The 20,402-nt window shown below is 47.9% G+C and overlaps 1 protein-coding gene across 1 annotated transcript; it reads right to left on the bottom strand.

The window, feature by feature from the left end:
* Nucleotides 1–2,177: 2,177 nt before the first annotated feature.
* Nucleotides 2,178–16,555, bottom strand: LOC119445819 (uncharacterized). Its single transcript, XM_037710113.2, has 7 exons — nucleotides 16,196–16,555; nucleotides 16,084–16,114; nucleotides 15,795–15,981; nucleotides 15,515–15,671; nucleotides 12,919–13,108; nucleotides 5,781–7,320; nucleotides 2,178–3,063 (listed from the first exon to the last, which is right to left on the bottom strand). Exons 1-7 carry the CDS (start codon nucleotides 16,436–16,438, stop codon nucleotides 2,292–2,294), a joined length of 3,120 nt encoding a protein of 1,039 aa, XP_037566041.1. The 5' UTR covers nucleotides 16,439–16,555; the 3' UTR covers nucleotides 2,178–2,291.
* Between the last annotated feature and the right edge of the window lie 3,847 nt (nucleotides 16,556–20,402).

Raw genomic sequence — 20,402 nt, 5'->3', positions numbered from 1 at the left:
CGGGGGAGGGGAGGGAGGGGTCGTTCTACTTCGGCAGCTGCTGGTATGACGCGGCCGTGCGGGCCGTATCTTGAAAGCGATCTGCGATGGGGACAGAGTGCTAGTGCTGATAGCTTCGTGTGCGCTGTTTTTCACCGCTTAGCGTTGAAGCAAGACAGCACAAAGGTGAATTCGCTCGCTGCTGCCTGCCGCACTTGCTCACTCCAGCATTTTCACAGCGAGTTTCTGCAGCAATCGAGTGAGATATGTTCATGTTTGCTTGTGCACACGACACCATGCTTGTTAATTCAGTGAGTGAACACATGTTTACAAGTTTATGCGGCCGATAAGACTACTATACTTGTTTCTTATAGCTGTCTACTAATTTGCTATCACAATCGTTTCACCTTTCGGGTGATACTGCGACTTCTTATTCCAAATCCGCCATCAGCCCTTCGTGCTAGGTCAAAATGGCTCACGCCTCGACCCTATGGGCATAAAAACAGATTGGAATAGTTTTATGTTATACCGGCCTTGGGGAGGCAGATGCCCGCCCTCTGCACCCGCTACAGCACGTGCCTCCGAAATATCTAGTTCGCTCGCAGCGCTCTCAGCCTACTTTATGTTGTGTTGCACTTCAGCTAGGGAGCGCTGCGCCGCTCATCCCGTATTCTAGTACACTCTAAACACAGCTGCAAAAGCCGTTCCGACAGCAGCGACAACAGCCGGCAGTGGCCGTGCGCGCGCCTTGCAGAAGCGCCGAAAAGTCCATTGTTATAAGTGCGAAAATTACGAGAAACTCTGCTGGAAATACCGTCACACGGTGTGCGTAATGTGAATGGCTGCACTCTTTTTCGGAAATGATTCCGCTTGCTGTTCGCGGCCACCGCCGAAGCCGTTCTGGCGCAGCGTGGCGTAATTTCGGTCAATTTTCTGTGTTTGGCGCAGGAATTTGCGTCTGTATCAAAAATGCGCAATTGGCGCAGGAGTCCCACCCCTGTAGTGGTTTAAAGCATGCACAACAATCCTACCAATCTCTAGCACGGATATAGACAACATATGTAACTCGGTTCAACATTTTTGTTGCAAAAAAAAACGAGGGGAGGACGGGGGGGGGGGGCACTTATACAGCTATAGTCTCGTGCATTAGGCCATCAGCCAGCTGGACCGATACTTGCTGTCATGTCCATGCTGTTTGAAGCATCACTGAAACATACACACACAGACACAAGCACAATGTTTTCTTCGAGGGTAAGTTTCATAAACTACGATGGGAATCCTTCATGGCTGCAGCATGCACAGAGACAATCTTGGCATACCACTTTTAGGGCAGTGGACCAAATGTACTGCTTGGGCATGATGACTTTACTGGTCCCTTTCACTGCTATGGCACTTTGCCATGTAGGTGCCACCTTGAATTTGTGCTTGGACAGTTTGTTTTTCTTTGAGTTTGGTCTGAGATAGAGCACAGAACTGTCTACAAGCAGTTTTACATAAAGCAGATGCTGTTATGTTGGACTGGTATAAAAAGCGTTCGACTACAACTTGTATTCAAGTTCGCAGCACAAAATTGGAGAAAACCCCAAGAGAGGACCAGCACATTAACAGCTATGGTTGGACTACACCCAATATGCAGTGCAGAAAGCACAATACCTTGCAAAAATACTACAAAAAAAAGGACCATGTCTGGGAAATTGGTTACTCTTACTTCAAGTGAGTTACTCTCGGTATTCTATACCATGAAAGTATATATCAAATACATCCTGCTCTAGTTGTGCATGCAATGCTCCAACTGACAGCCCAGTATCTTCAACATGGCAGCAGCCACTGACCAAAGCTAAGATGGTCTACTCATGCTAGTGCATATAATCTGCTTCAACCTACAAAGCCACATTAAAACACCTCAAATATACTTCACAAAGATTGCTGGCCAACTGGATCACGTACTATAGTAGTAATAGCTACTAGCAAGTAGCCATTACTAGAGCGGTACATGAGTACCTGAAAATTAGGTGCTCAACACTGTTAATTTGTTTTCCTTCAACTTGCATTTTAATGTCAAGTCTGTACACAGGAGCCACAACTATATACACCATTCACACATTCAAATAAGCTCCATTTCCATGACACTTAAACAATCACACACGTTTAGGTTCTGATGAACCAAGCTGCTGATCTCGTCCAAGAACTAAACTAGACAACAGTCCTGAATGGTTTCCTTTCAGCTTGCGTTTTAATATTTTACTTTGCATGCGGTAGACTAAAGTTATATACAGTGTTTACATACAGAAAATGAACACCAAGCTGGTCGACTACGTGGCAGTGGTATTGTCATTAATGTCCAAGTTTTGACGGACCAAACTGGCAATGTCGTCCAAGACCTGACCTCCATGCTTTCCACTGACCAGCTCGCAGAGGCACTCGCACCGACGTTCGGAGTCCGTTTTCTCCATCAAGACGAACCACAGTGCAGCCTTGCGGAAGCCAGCCATGCCAAGTTCCAGCGCCCTGCTGTACACATCACAAACACTTTCTAACTTCAGGTTCTGCCTCACCCTGATCTCAGTCTCTCTCTGTAGATTGGGAAGAAGCATGAGGTCGCAGAGACCCAGAACGTCGAGCTGCACATTGACTGACAGTTCACTGCTCATAAATGCGCATGTCTGAAAGTTGCACCCATGGAGGAAGTGTATTACAATGTTCAGTGGCTTTCCGCGGGCACTGCGGAATGAGACGACCTCCTGGTCCTTCTCGACAAAGTGTCCGTTGAGCATCGTCTTGAAGTAGTCATTTGCCTCGCTCAACCTATGCCTGTTGCCGGTGACCCTGCTCCCGTCTTCTACTTGCAATTGCACATCCATCGTGAATGCTTCAAGGCAACAGGCATCGTTTGCCCCACATGCGCCTCGCGAAGAAGTTGTCGGCAGGCTACGTTTTTCTGATATCGACGTGCACAGAGCCACGAGGCTGTCAACAGCCTGGCGAAACGTTTTGCCCATTGCGTCTTTGCCTTCTTCTAAGAGGTCTAGCAGGGCATCCAACGCTGAGCAGTCAAACAGCAGCTGACGGAGAATTGACTTATCGCTGCAGGAATGAAAGTATGAATAGTTTTCAAAAAGCAGCAAGGAAGTGCACATTCAGAATCACCAAGTTTACACAACAGAGTTTTAGCAGAGCAGTACCGTATACAGCAAGTGTTTTACCGTATATTGGCTACCACGACTACGCATGTGTGGGGTTCAGCGGGCTCCAGTATCAGTTTACCAGAATGGAACGCTCCACCATATACTGTGTTTGCGCAACAACATGGCAGCCCAGGCTGCCCGCTTCGATCCTAATTCCCCCATCATACTTGCTCATCATCGTAATAGCAAGAAATAAATGGTGAAATCGGCCATCGCTTGGTCTCGTCTCACGCTGAGGACAAAGTGCAAGTGCTATTTTGTCGTTATTGAGATCGGTTGTTTGTACTGACGCTTTTAGGCCTAGAGGGGCTTAGAAGGACGGCGTGCGCTGTCACGGCCTGATCTCAAGAGGCCATGGACGCGTAAAAATGTGTCGACTTCCATCTAACAGATCGCACCACAGAATTTAGCGTCAATCAATGCTGTACAGTTATGTGGCGCCATCTGCAAGATGGAAACTGACACATTCTTCTGCGTTGGTGTCCCTCTAGGCCTAGCCACGTCAAAACTAAAAACCGATCTTAATAACAACAAAAGAGCGCTTATACTTAGTCATTGGCATAATATGATACCAAGCGATTGCAGATTTTACCATTTATTTCATGCAGTCACGACGGAGAGCAAATATTACGGGCAAATTAAGATCAAAGCAGGCAGCCTTGGTGCTGCCATGTTGTGCAAATATGGTATACAGCGGAGCGTTCCTGTAAACTTATACCAGAGACTGCTAAACTACGCTCATGCGCAGTCATGGCAGCCGGTATATGGTAACGCTCGCGGTATACAGCAACGCTCTGCCAAAACTGCCTTATATTAAACTAGTACCAATTTTGTCTGTATGTGGGTGGTAATTTCAAACTTTCTTTTTGTTCAATAGAATGGACACATTGCAGAGTGTCCGTGCTAAACTGTATACAATATCCATGAGAAATTTCTAATATAGCCAAGATACAAAGTGACACACAATGTGTTGCACCACTCTGCATCCCAAATGTGCATCAAACTGCACTACTTCGAGTGCAGCGCTGCTTGTAGAGGACCACCCACTGTCCCATGGCAATGAGCCTCTTCTCTTGAAACTTAAAAATGAGGACAAATTAATCTGGATGAGAGTCTGGCTGCATGTCCTCTGTTGTCCCCGTAAAATTTGTGCTCGATTTTAACACCCAAATACATGCCGAACTGCCCAAGAAAGCACTCTGCTAAGGAAAATCAGAAAGTGGTGCCCTCTAAGTGAACCCTGCCTCCTACTGATTGTAATGAAATTGGGCTGGCATTGCAAGAATAGAGGATGCTATGCCCCACCACAAGTTTCTAGAGTGTTGCAACAATGTGCTACTTGTGCTTCTACTGGTGTAAGCTGCTGGTTCAAGGGGTCCTGCTTCTGAGCATGCACTGCTAGGTGCGCTGGCCGCTGCTATTCTCACCAAGCAGTGTGTCATACACTTACTCCCTGTGTTGACAGGACAAAACACTGCAGACACTGCAACATATTTTATGAAAGGTGTGAAAGTGAGTCTAGCACTTTGACTGACACTTTTTAATAAAAGAGGCATTTGCAAGTGCACTTTTAGCTATCTTCTTCAGTCTCTATAAATAAACTTTTGGGAGATTAAAGAAAAGGTCTGAAGCATACAATAGAATCCGGCTTTCTTTTACATGCAAAAATTTTCATTCATATCAGCTAAGCAGTTCCTGCTTTGCGAGAGCATTTATGCACTATCAACATATTTGACTTTGGAGAGTGCGAGCTAAATTTTTCCTATTAGGAACATTGTAAATTCACTGAAAGTGACAAAAGGATCTATGTTACGACCACATATGCTGCATCACTCACTTCAGCAGCGTTTATTAAGGCGAAAGCCTTAAATGTCTCAACATTCAATCGACCTTCAACATCCTTGAGCGAAAACTGTGTCATGGAAGCGAAATCGTACACAATGACGACTCGGTGTAGTAATTCACTTACTACACCAACCCGGCATTGTGTCTTACCTATATGCAAACGCTCACACAACAATTGTGATGGTGTGCAGGTCACCGTTGTCATTGTCTTCCATGAGTAAGCAAGCAACGCTCGCACAACAATTCTGATGCTGCACGGGTGAAGCAAGCAACTCTCACGCAACGATTTTGATGGTGCATGCGTAACCGTCATCGTGTTAATCAAGATGCGAGTTAATTCAGGCACTCGAACCCACGACCTTCGGTGGGAGTCGAACCCACGACCTTTGGTGCTAATTCGGGCGAGGTTAGTTAAGGCACAGTTAATTAAGGTAGCACCAATTAAGGCACTCGAACTCGTGACCTTTGGTCGGAAAAAACAAGTAATAAGAAGTAACAAAGCATTCCAATGAGAATGTCAAGTAATTTAATCAATGTCTCTTGAGCATGCAGGCTTTCGCCATGACCCTCTTTGGCACATGCTAAAGTGACTGTCAATTTTTGCCAGAGCTATAAGCACAAGAACCAGCTCATTTGTTAGGGCATGCTCCGAAGCAACCTGTCTCAAACCACTGCACAGAACAAGCCCTAGAATGCAGCACTCCCACACTCGAACTGAAATTGTTAAAGGCAGTACCTACAACTATAAATATTTGCAAAGTGAGCACTCACCGGACAATGTAAGGTATGCTGAGACAGCAGCAGGTCTGAATTTCCTTGCCCTGCGTCAGCAAACAGTGTGCCAGCACACCACTGCCATAGCCAGACTCTGCCATGCGGGTCAGGTTGGACAACCAGTGCCTGCCGAGGTCTCGTAACTGTTGACAGTGCTTGCATCCTTTCAAACCGCACGCCACTATGCTTTCCATCAGTTTCAGGACCTCTCCTCTGCATACGATATCCTCAAAAGAGTGTAAGTCGGATGTTATTTTTGTCATGATCTGGCTAGCCCTTTGCAAGGGACTCGGGACGTCATACAAGTAACGCATCAAACCATCAAAAAGACCCGTTGCTCCCAACTTGTATTCCGGCATTTCTAGCAGAGTGAATATTGTCAGAATTTTGAACATTCCATCGAGAAGCATCTCCTGGAAGTCCTTGTAGGTGGGTGTGACAGATTCTGACAAAGTGCGTCGACGCCTTCGCTTGGCACGGCTCGGAGGGGAATCGTCCTCCGTACCTCGCGCCTGGCTGGACGCTTTCGCAGCTTGGTCCTCGCACAACGAAGAGCGCTTTCGTTTGATGAACTCCCTTTTCTTTGGAATATCCCGGCAGACCGACTCCACCATGTTTTTTATGCAAGAAGGAATGGGTTGCTCCGAGTCGCTGTCGCTTTCGGAACAGACAGGTGAGAAGCTGCGGAAAGGCTCCGGAGACGATACCGACACTGGCGAGTCGCACCGCGGTGTACTACATGGTGACCAGAGCCCACTGTCAGTAGATCTCGGGCTCCACGTTGCAGGCACTGGCGACACCGGACGCCTAGCCTGGTCAGGTGACACAGGGTTGCTGTGGTAGCCCAGGTCTGGGCAGTAACCTCCAGCGTCTGGTCCAGAATTTTGTCTCTCGATCTCCCGGTAACTCGGACTATGTATACAAAAGGTGTTCTTAGTAGAATGCCTGCTCAACTCGGTCGAAACTTCCTCATTTAGGGCTTGCTCGGTAACGTCGCCGTAATCTGTGACTTCACTCTTAGTTTCGGATTTCTGGTCCACGGATTCATCACCGATGTCTGAAATGGAAACCTCCGGCACAATTTGGCGACTGCTATGGGTGTTGTTTTTACCACTATCACTCGCACTTTCGTCATCTTTTACAATTGAACCTTCCGCACCAGTCGACATTTCTAAAGAGCCATCATCAATGCCATTAACTTCTCCAGACACTGCTAATGAACTTAGGTCCTCCAGCCCACTTGATGTTTCACCTGCTGTGGAATCCGCACAATGCTGATCTTTCTTGTGATCTTCGGTGTAGTCTCTGATGTATACTAACAGAGTAGGAACAAGGTCAAGGCTCCAAAGTACTGCGAGGCTTGGCTCGTCATAACGGAAGTGCAGGATCGCGCACACACAGCAAGACCACAGCTCTTTCCTGCTCTGGTCCGAAAGAGTCTGCACCAGCAAAGGGAGACCTCCAGATTCACGGATCCGGATCCTGTTGACGGATTCTTGGCTGTAGCGACAGAGTGACGAAAAAAGTGTCCCATAACCTGCAAAAATTGAAAATACAGAAACATGCATGAAAAAAGGCCCAAAAAGGGCATAAAAGGCTTACTGTCCTACATAGTACCAGTGCCTCCTCTATACTTTCAGTGCTCGGCAAAAAGAGCGAAGGACAATAGGCCGCCGCCGTCGGCGATAGTACAACCCATTGCCACCAGGTGCCTCCACCTAAACAGGGTAGTGGAGTTCGCTATGCGCCGCAGCCGGCGTGGGTCTGGCGCCGCGCTTAAAACAGATTAAATCCTTAATGTTCTGCGCTCAAAGCTCGAACGGCGTCCGCGTGCTACGCCCACAGTGCCACGCAGGGTTAATATCGCGGGTGCAATCACTGAAAGATGTTACCGAGTGTTTCAAAGCACTAGCTGCCAGCTTTCACGCACTAACCATAAGCGATGAACACCACGCTAAATGAGTACTAAAAACATCGCGTACAATGACCTACATTCATTGGCAGACAAACCGATAGGTTCACTCAATAAAAGCATGCGACCGCGCACCTCGCTGCATCAAAAACGCCTGTTCGTCGTTATTTACAAGGACATTGGACCAGCTTCAATATGCGACAAGTGAAGAAAGGCGATGTTTTCCTTTAATTACATTAATAGCTTGCCGCTAGCTCCGGCTTTTATCCGAAGAACCATCGACGTAGCGCCTTTTAGATGCCACGTACGCACAGATCTATGCATGGACATGATGGGCATGCATTCCCAACATTGACTTGCCATGCATGGTGGCTCTATATTCTGGAAAAGTAACAAATTTGATGCAATACGAATACACATGTTTAATGAAGAAAACATTTATTTGTAAGCACCTGTATTTTCAGTAGCCTCTAAGCACTTACAGCTTCACATATTTCCTGGACAGGGGCTTCTTTGCAAAGTATTTGAATGCATCATGCTTGTCACTGACGTTGAACGCATAGTTCATTAGCAGTGGCCGCAAAAACTGAACAGATATCAGCTCCATGAGCTTAACTCTGTGAATAGCATCACTCTCTTTGCACTTGAGCAGGTGTGAAGCACACAGGGCTGGCACAGCATATTTCACCAGTGTTGACAATGGCTTTAGCAGAGCAGGGTTGTCCTTCAGGGCACGATCAGCAAATGTCCTTAGCACGTCAACGGCAAACAGCCACTGGTCTGACGGGTAAAGCAGCCCACCTCGGTACTGGCTGCGAGTGAACTGCAAGATGGGTTGATTGCTTGCAGGCTTTGTGCAGATTGAAGTGCAACTTTCAGAACGCATGTACTCGTTTATTACACGGGCAATATAGCCCCCAACGTAAGCAGTTGCCGAAATTTCAAGTGAAGGCAACTGCTGTGGCAAGACTGTCGTGTGGAGCCATTGCAAAACACATGCAGCTCTCTATAGCTGAGGAAGCTGCTGTGCTGGCGAAGGAGAAGCTTTAGTGTGCAGGGCACCTGTCGACATTTGTGCACGTTCACTGTGAGCAACATTTGATGTCACACTGGATGCTGCAATTCCAGTTTTCAGAACCTTCTCCAGGCCTGACAAAACGGAGCGAACATTCAGCATGTCATTGCAACCGGCGGACATTCGCAATGTGTCAAACGGCGACTCGATCGGGTCACTATTAAACTTGCGAGTGAGAACAAACAGGAACTTCTCCTCTGTGAGCAAGTACTTGATGCAGGCAACTGTGTAATACGTGGTCAGAAGCAATGCTTCGTACGTTTCTTTCGTGAAAAATTCCTTTTTATCTCCACAGCTTTTTTTCAGTTTGTCCAAGTACATGGGCAGTGTTACCTCAAGCCACTCCAGTCTGGCATCTTCGGCATCATCGAATTGCCGAGTGTCGTGCCATTTTTTGTGGATGTGCTTGGTCGTATTACTTGTGTCATGCAGCACAAACCAGCGATACATGTTCTGCATGAAAATGATGGTCTGGCCTGCATCCGCGAATGAGAAACTTGATGTGTGCCCAGCGTGGTTCCTGAGATGCTCCAGGGCCGCAGTAACATCAGGCGACAGCACCTGAATTGCCCTTGCAACATTCATTTTTTCTATATTATTCGGGTAAACATGTTTGCGGCTGAGGTAGTGGACAGGCTTTACAACCAGGTCCTTCTGCAGTTCGTAGAGCTTCTTGATGTAGCAGGACGAGACCTCTCCTTTCGGGCCAAAGTCATGTGCCAAAAACTGCGAGCGAACATTTTTTAAAACATGGCACGGATTGAAACTTAAAAGGAGGAGCCTGTCAAAGTCGCAGGGATGTGTTATCCTGTACGTAAGAATACCATCTCCAAGAAGTTTATGGTATTGACATTCACTTTGTGGTTATCACTCACTAAACGAACTACCCTGAAACCACAGGCCTTTACTTTCTCAAGCACAAAAATCAACAACTTGTGAAGCTGTGGGCCTGTTAACCCCTTGGTGAAATAGTAGGCCCCTGGAATGCGATATGATGTCGAGAGTCCAGTGATTAGGAAGCAGAGAAGAGAGTTCGCTAATGTGAGGTCACCACCCTGTTGTTCCAAAGAGATGTCTGTGTGCCCCACAAAGCAGTCCTGCTCTTTGTTGTACTGCAACTTTTCCTTGATCTTCATTTCATCAACAATGAGCGAGCACACTCTTGACTGCGATACACTCAAGCTCTCAGCTTCTGCTCTAAGGCGATCTTCAGCGAGTTTGCTGAAGCCTGTTTCTCCACTAGTGGTAAGTAGTTGCTCAAAGTCTTCCTGCAAGGAAGCTTCAGAAGCATTTCACCGCGAATGTGTTCATATGCCCTTGCCGACAGATGCCTTAAATCTACACAACGTCAGGTTGTCTCCTCACACCAGCTTGGCCTCTTCTTCCTGAAGTTCTGGATTTGATCAATCAAGAATCGAGCTGCAGGTTCCTTTTTTTCCGCCCTTTCCTTGATGTAAGAAACATCCGCCACTAGGGCATCCTCGTGTAGCGTTTTCAATTTCATTTTGTACTTGTCGACGGTCTATTGCAGTCGAAGCAACTGACTCCTCAAGCCCTTTTCTTTCCTTATCCACTTGGCTCTCTCAATAACAAGCACGCTTGAAGTTGACCTGATGTTTACCTGGACGCTTTGATCGCAAGAGTTGGGTGCCGTAGATGTGTCCATGGAGCAGCAATCAGACATATCCTCTACTGATGAAGTAGGCGCTGCTGCTGGCTTCAACTGTTGCATCGCTGAGCCGCTCGCGGAGTCATTTCGCGCCATTGTAGCACTCACTCTTTTGTCGATGCTTGCTGTATTTCGCGCCGGCGTTGATTTCGGCAGGAGATGGGACGGGTATTCTTCAAAAATAGGTGGCACAGCCCCTTTCTTTAGACGTCGCCGCTTGCCTTCTATGAAGTCCTCTTCTTTGAAATGTCGGCTGCACACATTGGTGTAGCATGAGGTAGTATTCGGCGACCACTTGTCTCGTTGTATTGCGGCAAGCCATCGTGCTCGTGCGTCTGCGACAGCGGATATTTCATGAAAGGAAAGCCCTGCTGTTTTTTTTTCTCGTCGGGTTTACATAATGGCACACAACAGTAAGCCATCGTAAGGCATGCTATGCACGTACTTGTCGGAAGCTATCCCGAACAGCGAAGTGCAGCGCGGCTGAACGCAAATGTTGCTCACGACCAATGTGGCAACACAGAGACGGAACGGCGGCAGCGGCAGCCCAGACCCTGTTTACCCAGCGCTCCTAGCGGCGGCGAGAACTGGCGTTCGACAGCCGCTGAAGGTGGTGTGCCCGGCACAGAATTTATAGAGGAGGCTCTGATAGTACAGTGTAGACCGCTTATAACGTAAGTCGCCGGAGTTGCGAATATCTGCACTATAAGCGGTACTGCACTATAACCAAAGCAACAATTTTCAAGGCCCGCACATAGGCAAAACATGTGCACCGAGCCACCATGCGTATGCGACAGTCGAGGAATGCAGCTAGAACGTTTGCATTCAATATACAGTCGAATCTCGTTAATTCGAACCAAATCACGCGGGGGCGCCTCCGACTGGCATTGCTCCGGCACCGCCATAGAGTAAAAGCTTAGGAGAGACCCCTAAATGTCGCGTGCGAACAAAAAAAAAAGAAAAAAAAAAAACGCGGCGGAAATTTCACCCTCTCTCAAATGGCAAGGTCACCGATACTGCGTTACGCCGGAACATGCGTGTACGTGCCGACGTCTCAGCCACGCTACCGTAGCCATGCGTAGAAAATGGCAGGGAACCTTTCTTTCTCCTTTATGCTTTCTCTACTTTCTAGTCACGTGTTGACCTTGCACGCTGCGGCTACGACGAAGTGGGAAGCAGCGGCACTGTCCCAGGCCGGCCAACGAAACTGGCCACGCCGGCAAACGCCCACTTCCCGATAACGGCAGAAAACGAAACCTCGGGGAGCTGGCGCCGGGCCGGCTGGAGCGGCGGCGCCCGGCGGGCGCGCATGGTGACAGTCGAAAGTGAGGGAGCTACAAGGGAGGGCGAGGGGAGCCACCAAAGCGGCGGAGTTGCCGAGGCAAAATCCGCTTCCCTGCCGCCCTCCTCCCTCACATTCCACGGTCTCCACGTGCGCCCTTCGCTGTGCTGTGCCGGTGCCGCCCACTCCCTGAAAAGTTTTGTTTACTGCCGTTATCGTGAAGCGCGCGTTGGCCGGCGTTGGCAGTTTCGTGGCCCTCGCTCGCTATGCGCGCCGTGATATTTCACGACTCGCACTCAAGATTCTGGTTTCAGCCTCACTGGCTGTTCGTTCGCACCACGTGCCCTTCTCCTCCACTCTGTCTCTCTTTCTTCCTCGAGCACTCCTTGGCGCGCCCGTTTGAGGGGAGCGTTCGCCGTCTCCATTGACTTCTGTACTCCCAGGCAGCCGCACTGTAACTGGTATTTCGTTTCCCACAACTGCACTATAAGCGATACGTGTATACATGGAGTGCTATGGGAAAATTAACGGGAGTCTGAAAAGACCGCACTATATCCGGTCCTGCACTATAAGCTGTTACGTTATAAGTGGTCTATACTGTACTTGAAGACATGGCTAAGTATCAGACTGCATGCTCTCCCTTCTGTGTAAAGTACTGTTCATTCTACTGTCCGTAATGTGGCGTACAACTTGCAAGTCTTATAAATCAACAGTTCTATGAACCTGGCATAAAAAAAGGCATTTGCATTTCCACTGCGTAATTCCATAGAGAGCACAGCCAGTCACAAGTACACCTGTAGGATTACTGCAGATGTGAACCGATTTGTTATAAGTGCACTATATTGTGTGTCAGCTAGACCAGACAGCTGCAGCAGCCATGACCGACAAGGTCCAGGTAGGTTTGCCAAGAAGGCACACAGTGTTCCAGGGGCCATATTTCATAAAAATTGTTTGGTATTCCTTCATCACTGGCACCCACACAAAGCCATTCTTGCTAAGGTGCACGCATATACACATGCATTAACCCACGATTGTGTTTTTTACCATGTTTTATTTAAGTTCCAGTAATTGAGACAAAAGTCTGTAGTGCTTGCAAGTTAGAATTAAAATGAGCAAATCCCACGCATAAAGGCTATGCAAAGGCATTCTAAATAAGGTGCCCGAAACAAAACAAAAACTGTAGAAGCAGGGCCTCACTTGGTTTTGCCAGCTTGTAATCGCTGAGCTGCCTAATTAGGGCAGAGATGGCCTGAGCAGCACCAAGGTCTGGCCGCACATCGCCCACCACAGAAAGATTGACAAGAGCTGCAAAGGCCGATTCCAGCACTCCACTGTCCGATGCTTGCAGAAGTTCCTCCAGGATCTTGAATCCATCAGCCTCTTTGATCTGTGGGCCCAAGAACAGCAATTTCAGAATGGAAAGAATGCTACATCTGCACTGCATAAGGAGAAAGGAGGTTGACAAAGCAGAACACTCGTACTTTCACAAGTATGTGGGCTAATTGGGCCAACGTACTAAGGCAGCAGCATAGGAAGGACAAAGAACATAAGACTGACGCCATGAGTGCTGCACTCATGGCACTCTTGGTGTTGGTTTACAGTCAGCAGCGCTTGTGGCATCAGTTTTACATTCCCGTGTCCTTTGGCCTTCCTGCGCTGCTGCTTTAGTAACCCAACATTCACATTTTGACTTCGGCTGTAATGGAGTAAGTCAGCTATTGAGGCAAAAGAACCTGAAGCCAGTTTGGATACAGGACATTAGAAGTAGTTGGCAAACTATGCGTAAATGATTAAATGTGGCTCCATTTCGTAGCAATTCTTTCTTTTTGACTCTACACTCGAACCTCCTTATAACAGTCACATCCAACATGAAAATACATTCGTTATAAGCATGCATGCTGATATCAGCAAGAAAAGAGTTTGCAAATTTGACATTTTTTACTTTATTATATCCAATAATTCACTATATTGGTGTTGATCATATCAAAGTTCAATGAGAGCTGCTTTCTCACATTTGCTTGACCCTCGTGCGCATGCGTCCGGTGCCGATTTTCACGACAGTGAAACTATCTCTGAAAGTGATCGTCTGAGAATATGTCCCCAGAACAGCATAGCCACTGTGGCAGATGGTGAAAAAAAAAATTAAATTAATTAAGACGAGTGCTTGCAAAATCTGGCCACTGAACTACCCTGCCCAGATCAGGAGCAATTGTGTCATCAGAGAAGGTTGCTGTGGTAAGTAGGGTACAAGATTTACCAATTGCTTCAGTGCCTCCTTGAATCCAACACTATAACTGAGCTGCAAGCTGTACAATGACATACAAAAATACTAATGCCAAATGACAACACTGTTTTTGTCTCTAAGTCACTGATTCATGCAAGAACTTTCTATCAGGCAGGGAAGATATCTGAGTGTCACACATTATCATTCCGTATGCCATAAAATCAGCAATTTAGCCAAGGTGAACGAAGGCTGCTTACATGCATGTAATGTTTTGGACAGTGAACTAGAAGACCTGTCATGCAACATTAACATGTGTTTCACAGAGTGCATGACTTTTGATGGGTTCCGGTGATCATACACATGCACAAGAACTTCTGCACATCGCTTACTTGCATAAACCATTGTGCAATGAATAAGTGCTCTTACCTGACTACACCAGGACGCTGTAGCCACACTGCATGACCCGAGCCTAACTTGTGAGTACTTATGGTACATGTTGTTGGTACCACGCAAAGCAGAACAATGACCGACATTGCTGTGCCAATATGCAACACTCGTGCACGCACCAAATGCATGAGAAAATCTGGATCACATGGTGCAACTGGGACACAGGTGCTGTCATTAGCAATGCAGTGCAGTCAAAGCAATGAATCAGTCAAGGCAGATCATGTCAGACAAGTATCAATTAGGCTCAGAGTTCATTGCCAAGCATCATCGTTACTGAAGGTTAACTGATCCATTCAAATTTCAACGTACCATGATGGTAGACTTCACATCCATCTAGCTAGGCTAGGAAAAGCTAGTAAGAGCTTTTTAGCCAGTACTTAACTAGTAAAAGAGAACACATGCACAAGGCACAAGCAGCAGCATCACAGAGTTGCACAAAGGCTTTGTATTGACCCATGGTGTGGGAACATTAGAAGCAAAAGAAAACGGGAACCTGAAGACATCATTTTAGAAGCATGAATTGGAGAAGCATAATAATGACACACAAATAAAACAGAATAACAGCAAGGGCAGCATACAACAAGAAAACTTAACTGGCCGCACAGGTTTTGGTAAGCAAGAGATATCCAAAGCAGATCAGCAATAGCGTTAAAGGAAACACATGGAAAACGTGCAACAAGCTTCTGCTGGCTCAAACATTTCGTGCAACAGATAAATATAAGAAACAAATAAGCATCTGTCCAAAAAGTAGAGAGATGACGATATTTCGATCCATCCACACATTAGTGCAGTTGACTTTAAACATAATCCGTGCAGAGTTGAAGAAAGTGTGGATTGACATGGAACTTGCAGCAAGGAATTTGGCAGGTTTCGCCTCAATAAGCGAAACTTTCTGTACCACTCTTGCTGCTTATGGGGTGTTTTCACTGAAGAGTGCTGCAAGGCTGCTGGTTGGTACATCTTAATCATTCCTGGCCACTCGAAGCAGAGTTCCGAATTGTACACCACGTGTAAATTTCAAAAAGGCAGTGTAACATATATTCATGACAAACCACAGCGAAACAGGTACGCGACCGCGGTCAGAAGTCCTGTCAGCTAGGAATATAGCGGACATTAGCTTACCTGCAAAGCACATTCCACGCTACAGGACTGCGTCAATGATGCGAGCGCTTGAACAGCGGGCTTCTGGAGGGCCTCAGTCTGCAGGAACTTCACGGCAGCGGCAGGAGCTTTGCAGCTAACCAAGTCATCGCGACATTCGGGAGTGTTGGCGAGGATTCTGCAAGCGTTCAATGCGTTTAAACGTAGTTATGTCGCACGACACTCACCAGTACTACATAAGTTGAACAACGGAAACGAAACCAAAAGTGCGCGTGCCCCCTGGCCGACCTCGCCCACTTACCTTACGGCGCGCAGTGCCGTGACCTGACTCTCGCATGATGTAGGCGAAGTGAGGAAAGTGACAATGTGCTCGACAGCTTTGCAGCCGTGAATCGCTTTGGCCCCTCGACTCGTCATCGCTATATTGGCGAGTCCTCGACAGGCCCGGTTTCGGACGCTTTCTTTTTCGATGCATGATAGGATTCTCGCTGGAAAGAAAAAAAAAAAAAATTCAAAAATGGAACACCGCGAGATTGAGTGACTTCATGCTAACGCTAGGTAGCACGAAAGAAATGGAAGATCCTTCTTACCAATACTCCGACAGCCACCGCGTCTGATGACCTTAAAAGGAAACAAAATAAGAAGTTAAGCAACCGATCCCGTGGTAGCGGAAGCCTGCTAGGCACTGCAGTCAGTTCGTACCTCTTCACGTGCTTTATCAATTAAACAGCAGTTAGCGAGTATGCTAAGACATATATCCGAGTATTTTGGCTTCTCCACAAGCCCGAGAAGGGCCGATATGCCTCCAAGAGCGCAGAATTCCGACACAGCTGTGGAGTCCTTACGGCAGTGCTTGCTCACTTCGATAAGCGCATTGAATGAAGCTGAGAAAGAGCCCGAGGTAACCTTTGCAATAAGATCGCTTAGAAGACTGTTTAGGCTCATAATAAGCTCGAGTGTTTCAGCTATTCCATATCATTCTAGGTTGTTTCATGAAAATTTATGCGACGACGATCAACACCAGTTACAATCACCCAGTGTTACGAGCCTGCAAACATTCTAGTACCAATCTCGAGCGCATGTAGAAACATTCAAAATGTTATTTGATTTTAAATCCTAAATATGTTTTGTTTATTGTTTTGAATTTGTTTTGTTCTGAGTTATTTTGTATCACTGTATGCTATTCTGTAGGTGTTATTTAAGAATTCTGGCTACCTTCAATGGCGCGCATTTTAAATGCGCTTTTGAAAAGGAAAATGGCTAAGAGCGATTGGCGCTGCTGCTTCGAGCGTGAAGATGCGGCCTTTAGGTACGTCATTCAGCGGATCGACGCTACGTAAGATAAAAGCAAAGCATCAGGTTTGTTATTGCAAACTTCTAGCAGTCTCTTGATTTTCTCCGTTTGTTCTTGTTCGCAAGCAATGACACTTTCCACTAGGGGGAGTGGCCGTGAAGCGGGTAGTTTGTTTTTATTTTTTTTAAAAGGGCTCTGAACCACTTTTTATCGAATTGGAGAAATGCATTTGAAGTGAAAATAGGCTTTTTCAGAAATACTTTGCCGCAAAAGTACGCGAAGAACGCGAAGTACGCGAAGAACGCGAATGCGTTCAGCAGAAACGGAATTATTGGCAATCAAACACGGCCTCCGCTGTGCTCGCGTTCCTTCTTCAGTGCCTTGCACTACGAAGGCTACAGCGGAGTAAGGCATAGCCACAAATATTGACAACGCTCCGCCACAGGCTTCGCCTTCTAAATGTCACCGTGGCGCGCAGTTCAAATTTTATTTTGTATGTTAACGTAGACGCCACGACTACCGATTTTGGTGCCTACGACACGCTAAACGCAAGCCAAACGTGGTTGTCCTCAGCAAGCCGCATTCCGCTTAGCCAGTGGACTCGAGGCGGCATACCGCGGCGGCCGCGGTATCTACTCTACGTAGCTGACCACAGCTACCAACAGCAGCCGCATATGGGAATCCGCTTTCAACAACATGGTTTCTGTTGAAAAGAGAGCGTTTGAGAGAAAGCTGACTTCGCGCCCCGCTTGCGAGCTCTGCGCACCGCGTACGACAGCAAAACGTGGCTGAGATGTTCACAACAGCGTATGCCACCCGCGGACTATGTTATTTCACTAAGCTTGAGGTGTGCTTCACGGCCCCTTTAAAATCAACTCACCACTGTCGTATTGCACTAAATGCTGAAGAAATTAAACATTCGCCGTCAACATCACTACTAATTATCGTCAATCAAAGCAAACAGCACAGAAAGCTTCGTTTACATCGATTCCCACAGTGCGTGGGATCCGCATGATTTTTTTCTCTCGTTTTTTTTTTTCTTCCCTTGTTCATTTCATTTTGACATGTTGAGTTATTGTTGTGTTTGTTGTTTTACTTTAGATGTAGAAACATGGGACTGTGTCACCGGTCACCCGCCGTGCTGGTTTAGCGGCTATGGCGTTGCGCTGCTAAGCACGAGGTCGCGGGATCAAATCCCAGCCACCGCGGCCGCATTTCGATGGGGGTGAAATGCAAAAACGTTCTTGTACCGTGCATTGGGTGCACGGTAAAGAATCACAGGTCAAAATTATTCCAGAGTCCTCCACTACGACAACAACGCACGGGAAATCATAGAGGCCCACTTGGTAAGCCAGAAGGAAGGACTACTACGCACAATAGCGGGACGCTGCGTCTTGGAGCGTCTTGGAGCGTCTTGGATATTCCGTACGGAAGACCAGCGCACTGACCAAAATACCAACACGAATACAGGAAACTATGCACTTCTCACCGATTCCCAGAAACATGCACCCAAACTTCCACATCGGACGGAGACAAGCCCGAGCGCAAGCGCTCGCGAGAAAGTATGGAAACCACCCCAACGTCTTCTTGTAGGTAGACGCGGCCAGCACCGCAAGAAGCACCGCATTCGTCACCAGCGTAGTCGACAATCACGGGACCGAAATAAATGCGTCGTCGGTTTCCAGAGTGAGCGCTGCGGAGGCAGAGGAACTAGCGATAGCGTTAGCCATCATGACGAGCCCGCACTGGGATTGCGTCATAGTTCTGACGGACTCTCAGACGGCATGTAGAAATTATTCCAGGGCTAAAATTTCCAGGGCCGCACAACGCATTCTGAATGGAGCGCACCAGCTGCCACCATACATACAAATCGTGTGGGCTCCAGGGCATGAGTCCTTACGCGGTAATCAGCAGGCACACGCCTACGCCCGAGCGCATGCACACCGGGAGCCGCGAGATGACCGCGCCGAGTAGTTCCAACCAGAGCCCATACCATTAACCTACACGCACATCCTACAGCACTATCACCTTTCACGAAGAACACTACCCCCACCGCACAATGCTCTGACGCGAGAGGAAGCCGTATTATGGCGAAAACTCCAAACAAACACATATGCACATTTGAGTCTTTACCACGCCATACACCCTGCGCTGTATTCCTATAAATGTCGACACTGCGATCAATGTACAACGCTTTACCACATGGTATGGGCTTGCGCAAACACACCACAGCTCACACCCATAGCACACCCCAGCACACGGCAATGGGAGGCAGCGCTGTCCAGCTCCGACTCGACGGACCAGCTCACCCACTGCAGAGCGGAGGAGCTACCCACGCTCGCGTGCTCTTTTGATTAAAGTTTATTCTCTCTCTCTCCTCCACTACGACGTGCCTCATAATCAGATCGTGGCTCTGGCACGTAAAACCCCAGAATTTTTTTTGTGTGTTGTGTGTGTGTCATTGTGTCCTACGCAACTTGCGCCACAATTTAAAAACATGCGAGTGCCACGTAGCTGGACAGAACTAGTGTAATGTTTGCCTTCGATTGGAGCAAGTCCGACTAGCTTTATTGCGATAGCAATTATATGGACACTCCAAGCGGATTTCTGCCGTCGGCGTCGTCGTCGCCGTGAGGTTCCGTATAGAGTCCAACGGCGATGAAATCGTCACCGTATGCTGTATGTGCGAGTGAAAGCGCGCGAGGGACGCGCGCTTTCAGGGGGAGCGAACGCACGGCGAAGAGCAAACGCGACTTCTTCCGTCGCGCAAAAAGGCCGTGGGGGGACTGGGAGGGAGGGGAGGCGACGTTTAGTTGCGGAACCAAATGCGTATTTATATAAAAACGTTGCGAGGTGAGAAGGTGGGTAAGATTTCCGACGCTGCTCGACGAGTGTCCCGTTCTGATCTCGTCGAAAACCTCCGAGCCGCCCCCAGAGGCACCGGCAAGAGTCACCAACGCCGCGCGCGTTCGGTGCGAACGCGGGCAAAACGCCGACGGCGTCGACAACGGTTCTGCGCGTTGCTGGTGCTGCTGCATGTCCAAGTTTATACAGCTGATAAAACTACTATCCTTACTCCGTATAGCTCTCTAATAATTTGCTATCGCAATTGATGCTTCGCCTTTCGGGTGAAACTGCGACTTTTTTATTGCGATAGCAATTATATGGGCACTCCAAAGCGGATTTCTGCCGTCTGCGTCGCCGTCGTTGTCGCCGTCGCCGTGTGGTTCCGTATGACGTCAACGGCGATGAAATCGTCGCCGCACTCCGGACGCTGTATGTGCGAGTGAAAGGGCGCGAGGGACGCGCGCTTTCACGGGAGCGAACGCACGTCGGAGAGCAAACGCGCGTTCTGCGCCGTGGTCCCTGAAGGGCTGCAGAATTAAGCGTCTCTTTCCTCCTTACAATCACCATATATATATAGAGAGAGCAAACGCGACTTCTTCCGTCGCGCGAAAGGTCGTGGGGGGACGGGAGGGAGGGAGGGGAGGCGACGTTTAGCTGCGGCACCAAATGCGTATTTATATAAAAACGTCGCGAGGCGAGAAGGTGGGTAAGATTTTCGACGCTGCTCGACGAGTGTCCCATTATGATCTCGTCGAAAACCTCCGAGCC

The sequence above is a fragment of the Dermacentor silvarum genome, chromosome 3 (assembly GCF_013339745.2).
Source record: "Dermacentor silvarum isolate Dsil-2018 chromosome 3, BIME_Dsil_1.4, whole genome shotgun sequence".
NCBI lineage: Eukaryota > Metazoa > Arthropoda > Arachnida > Ixodida > Ixodidae > Dermacentor > Dermacentor silvarum.
Note: the sequence above shows the minus strand (reverse complement) of the source record. Positions and strands in the feature narration are given on the sequence as shown.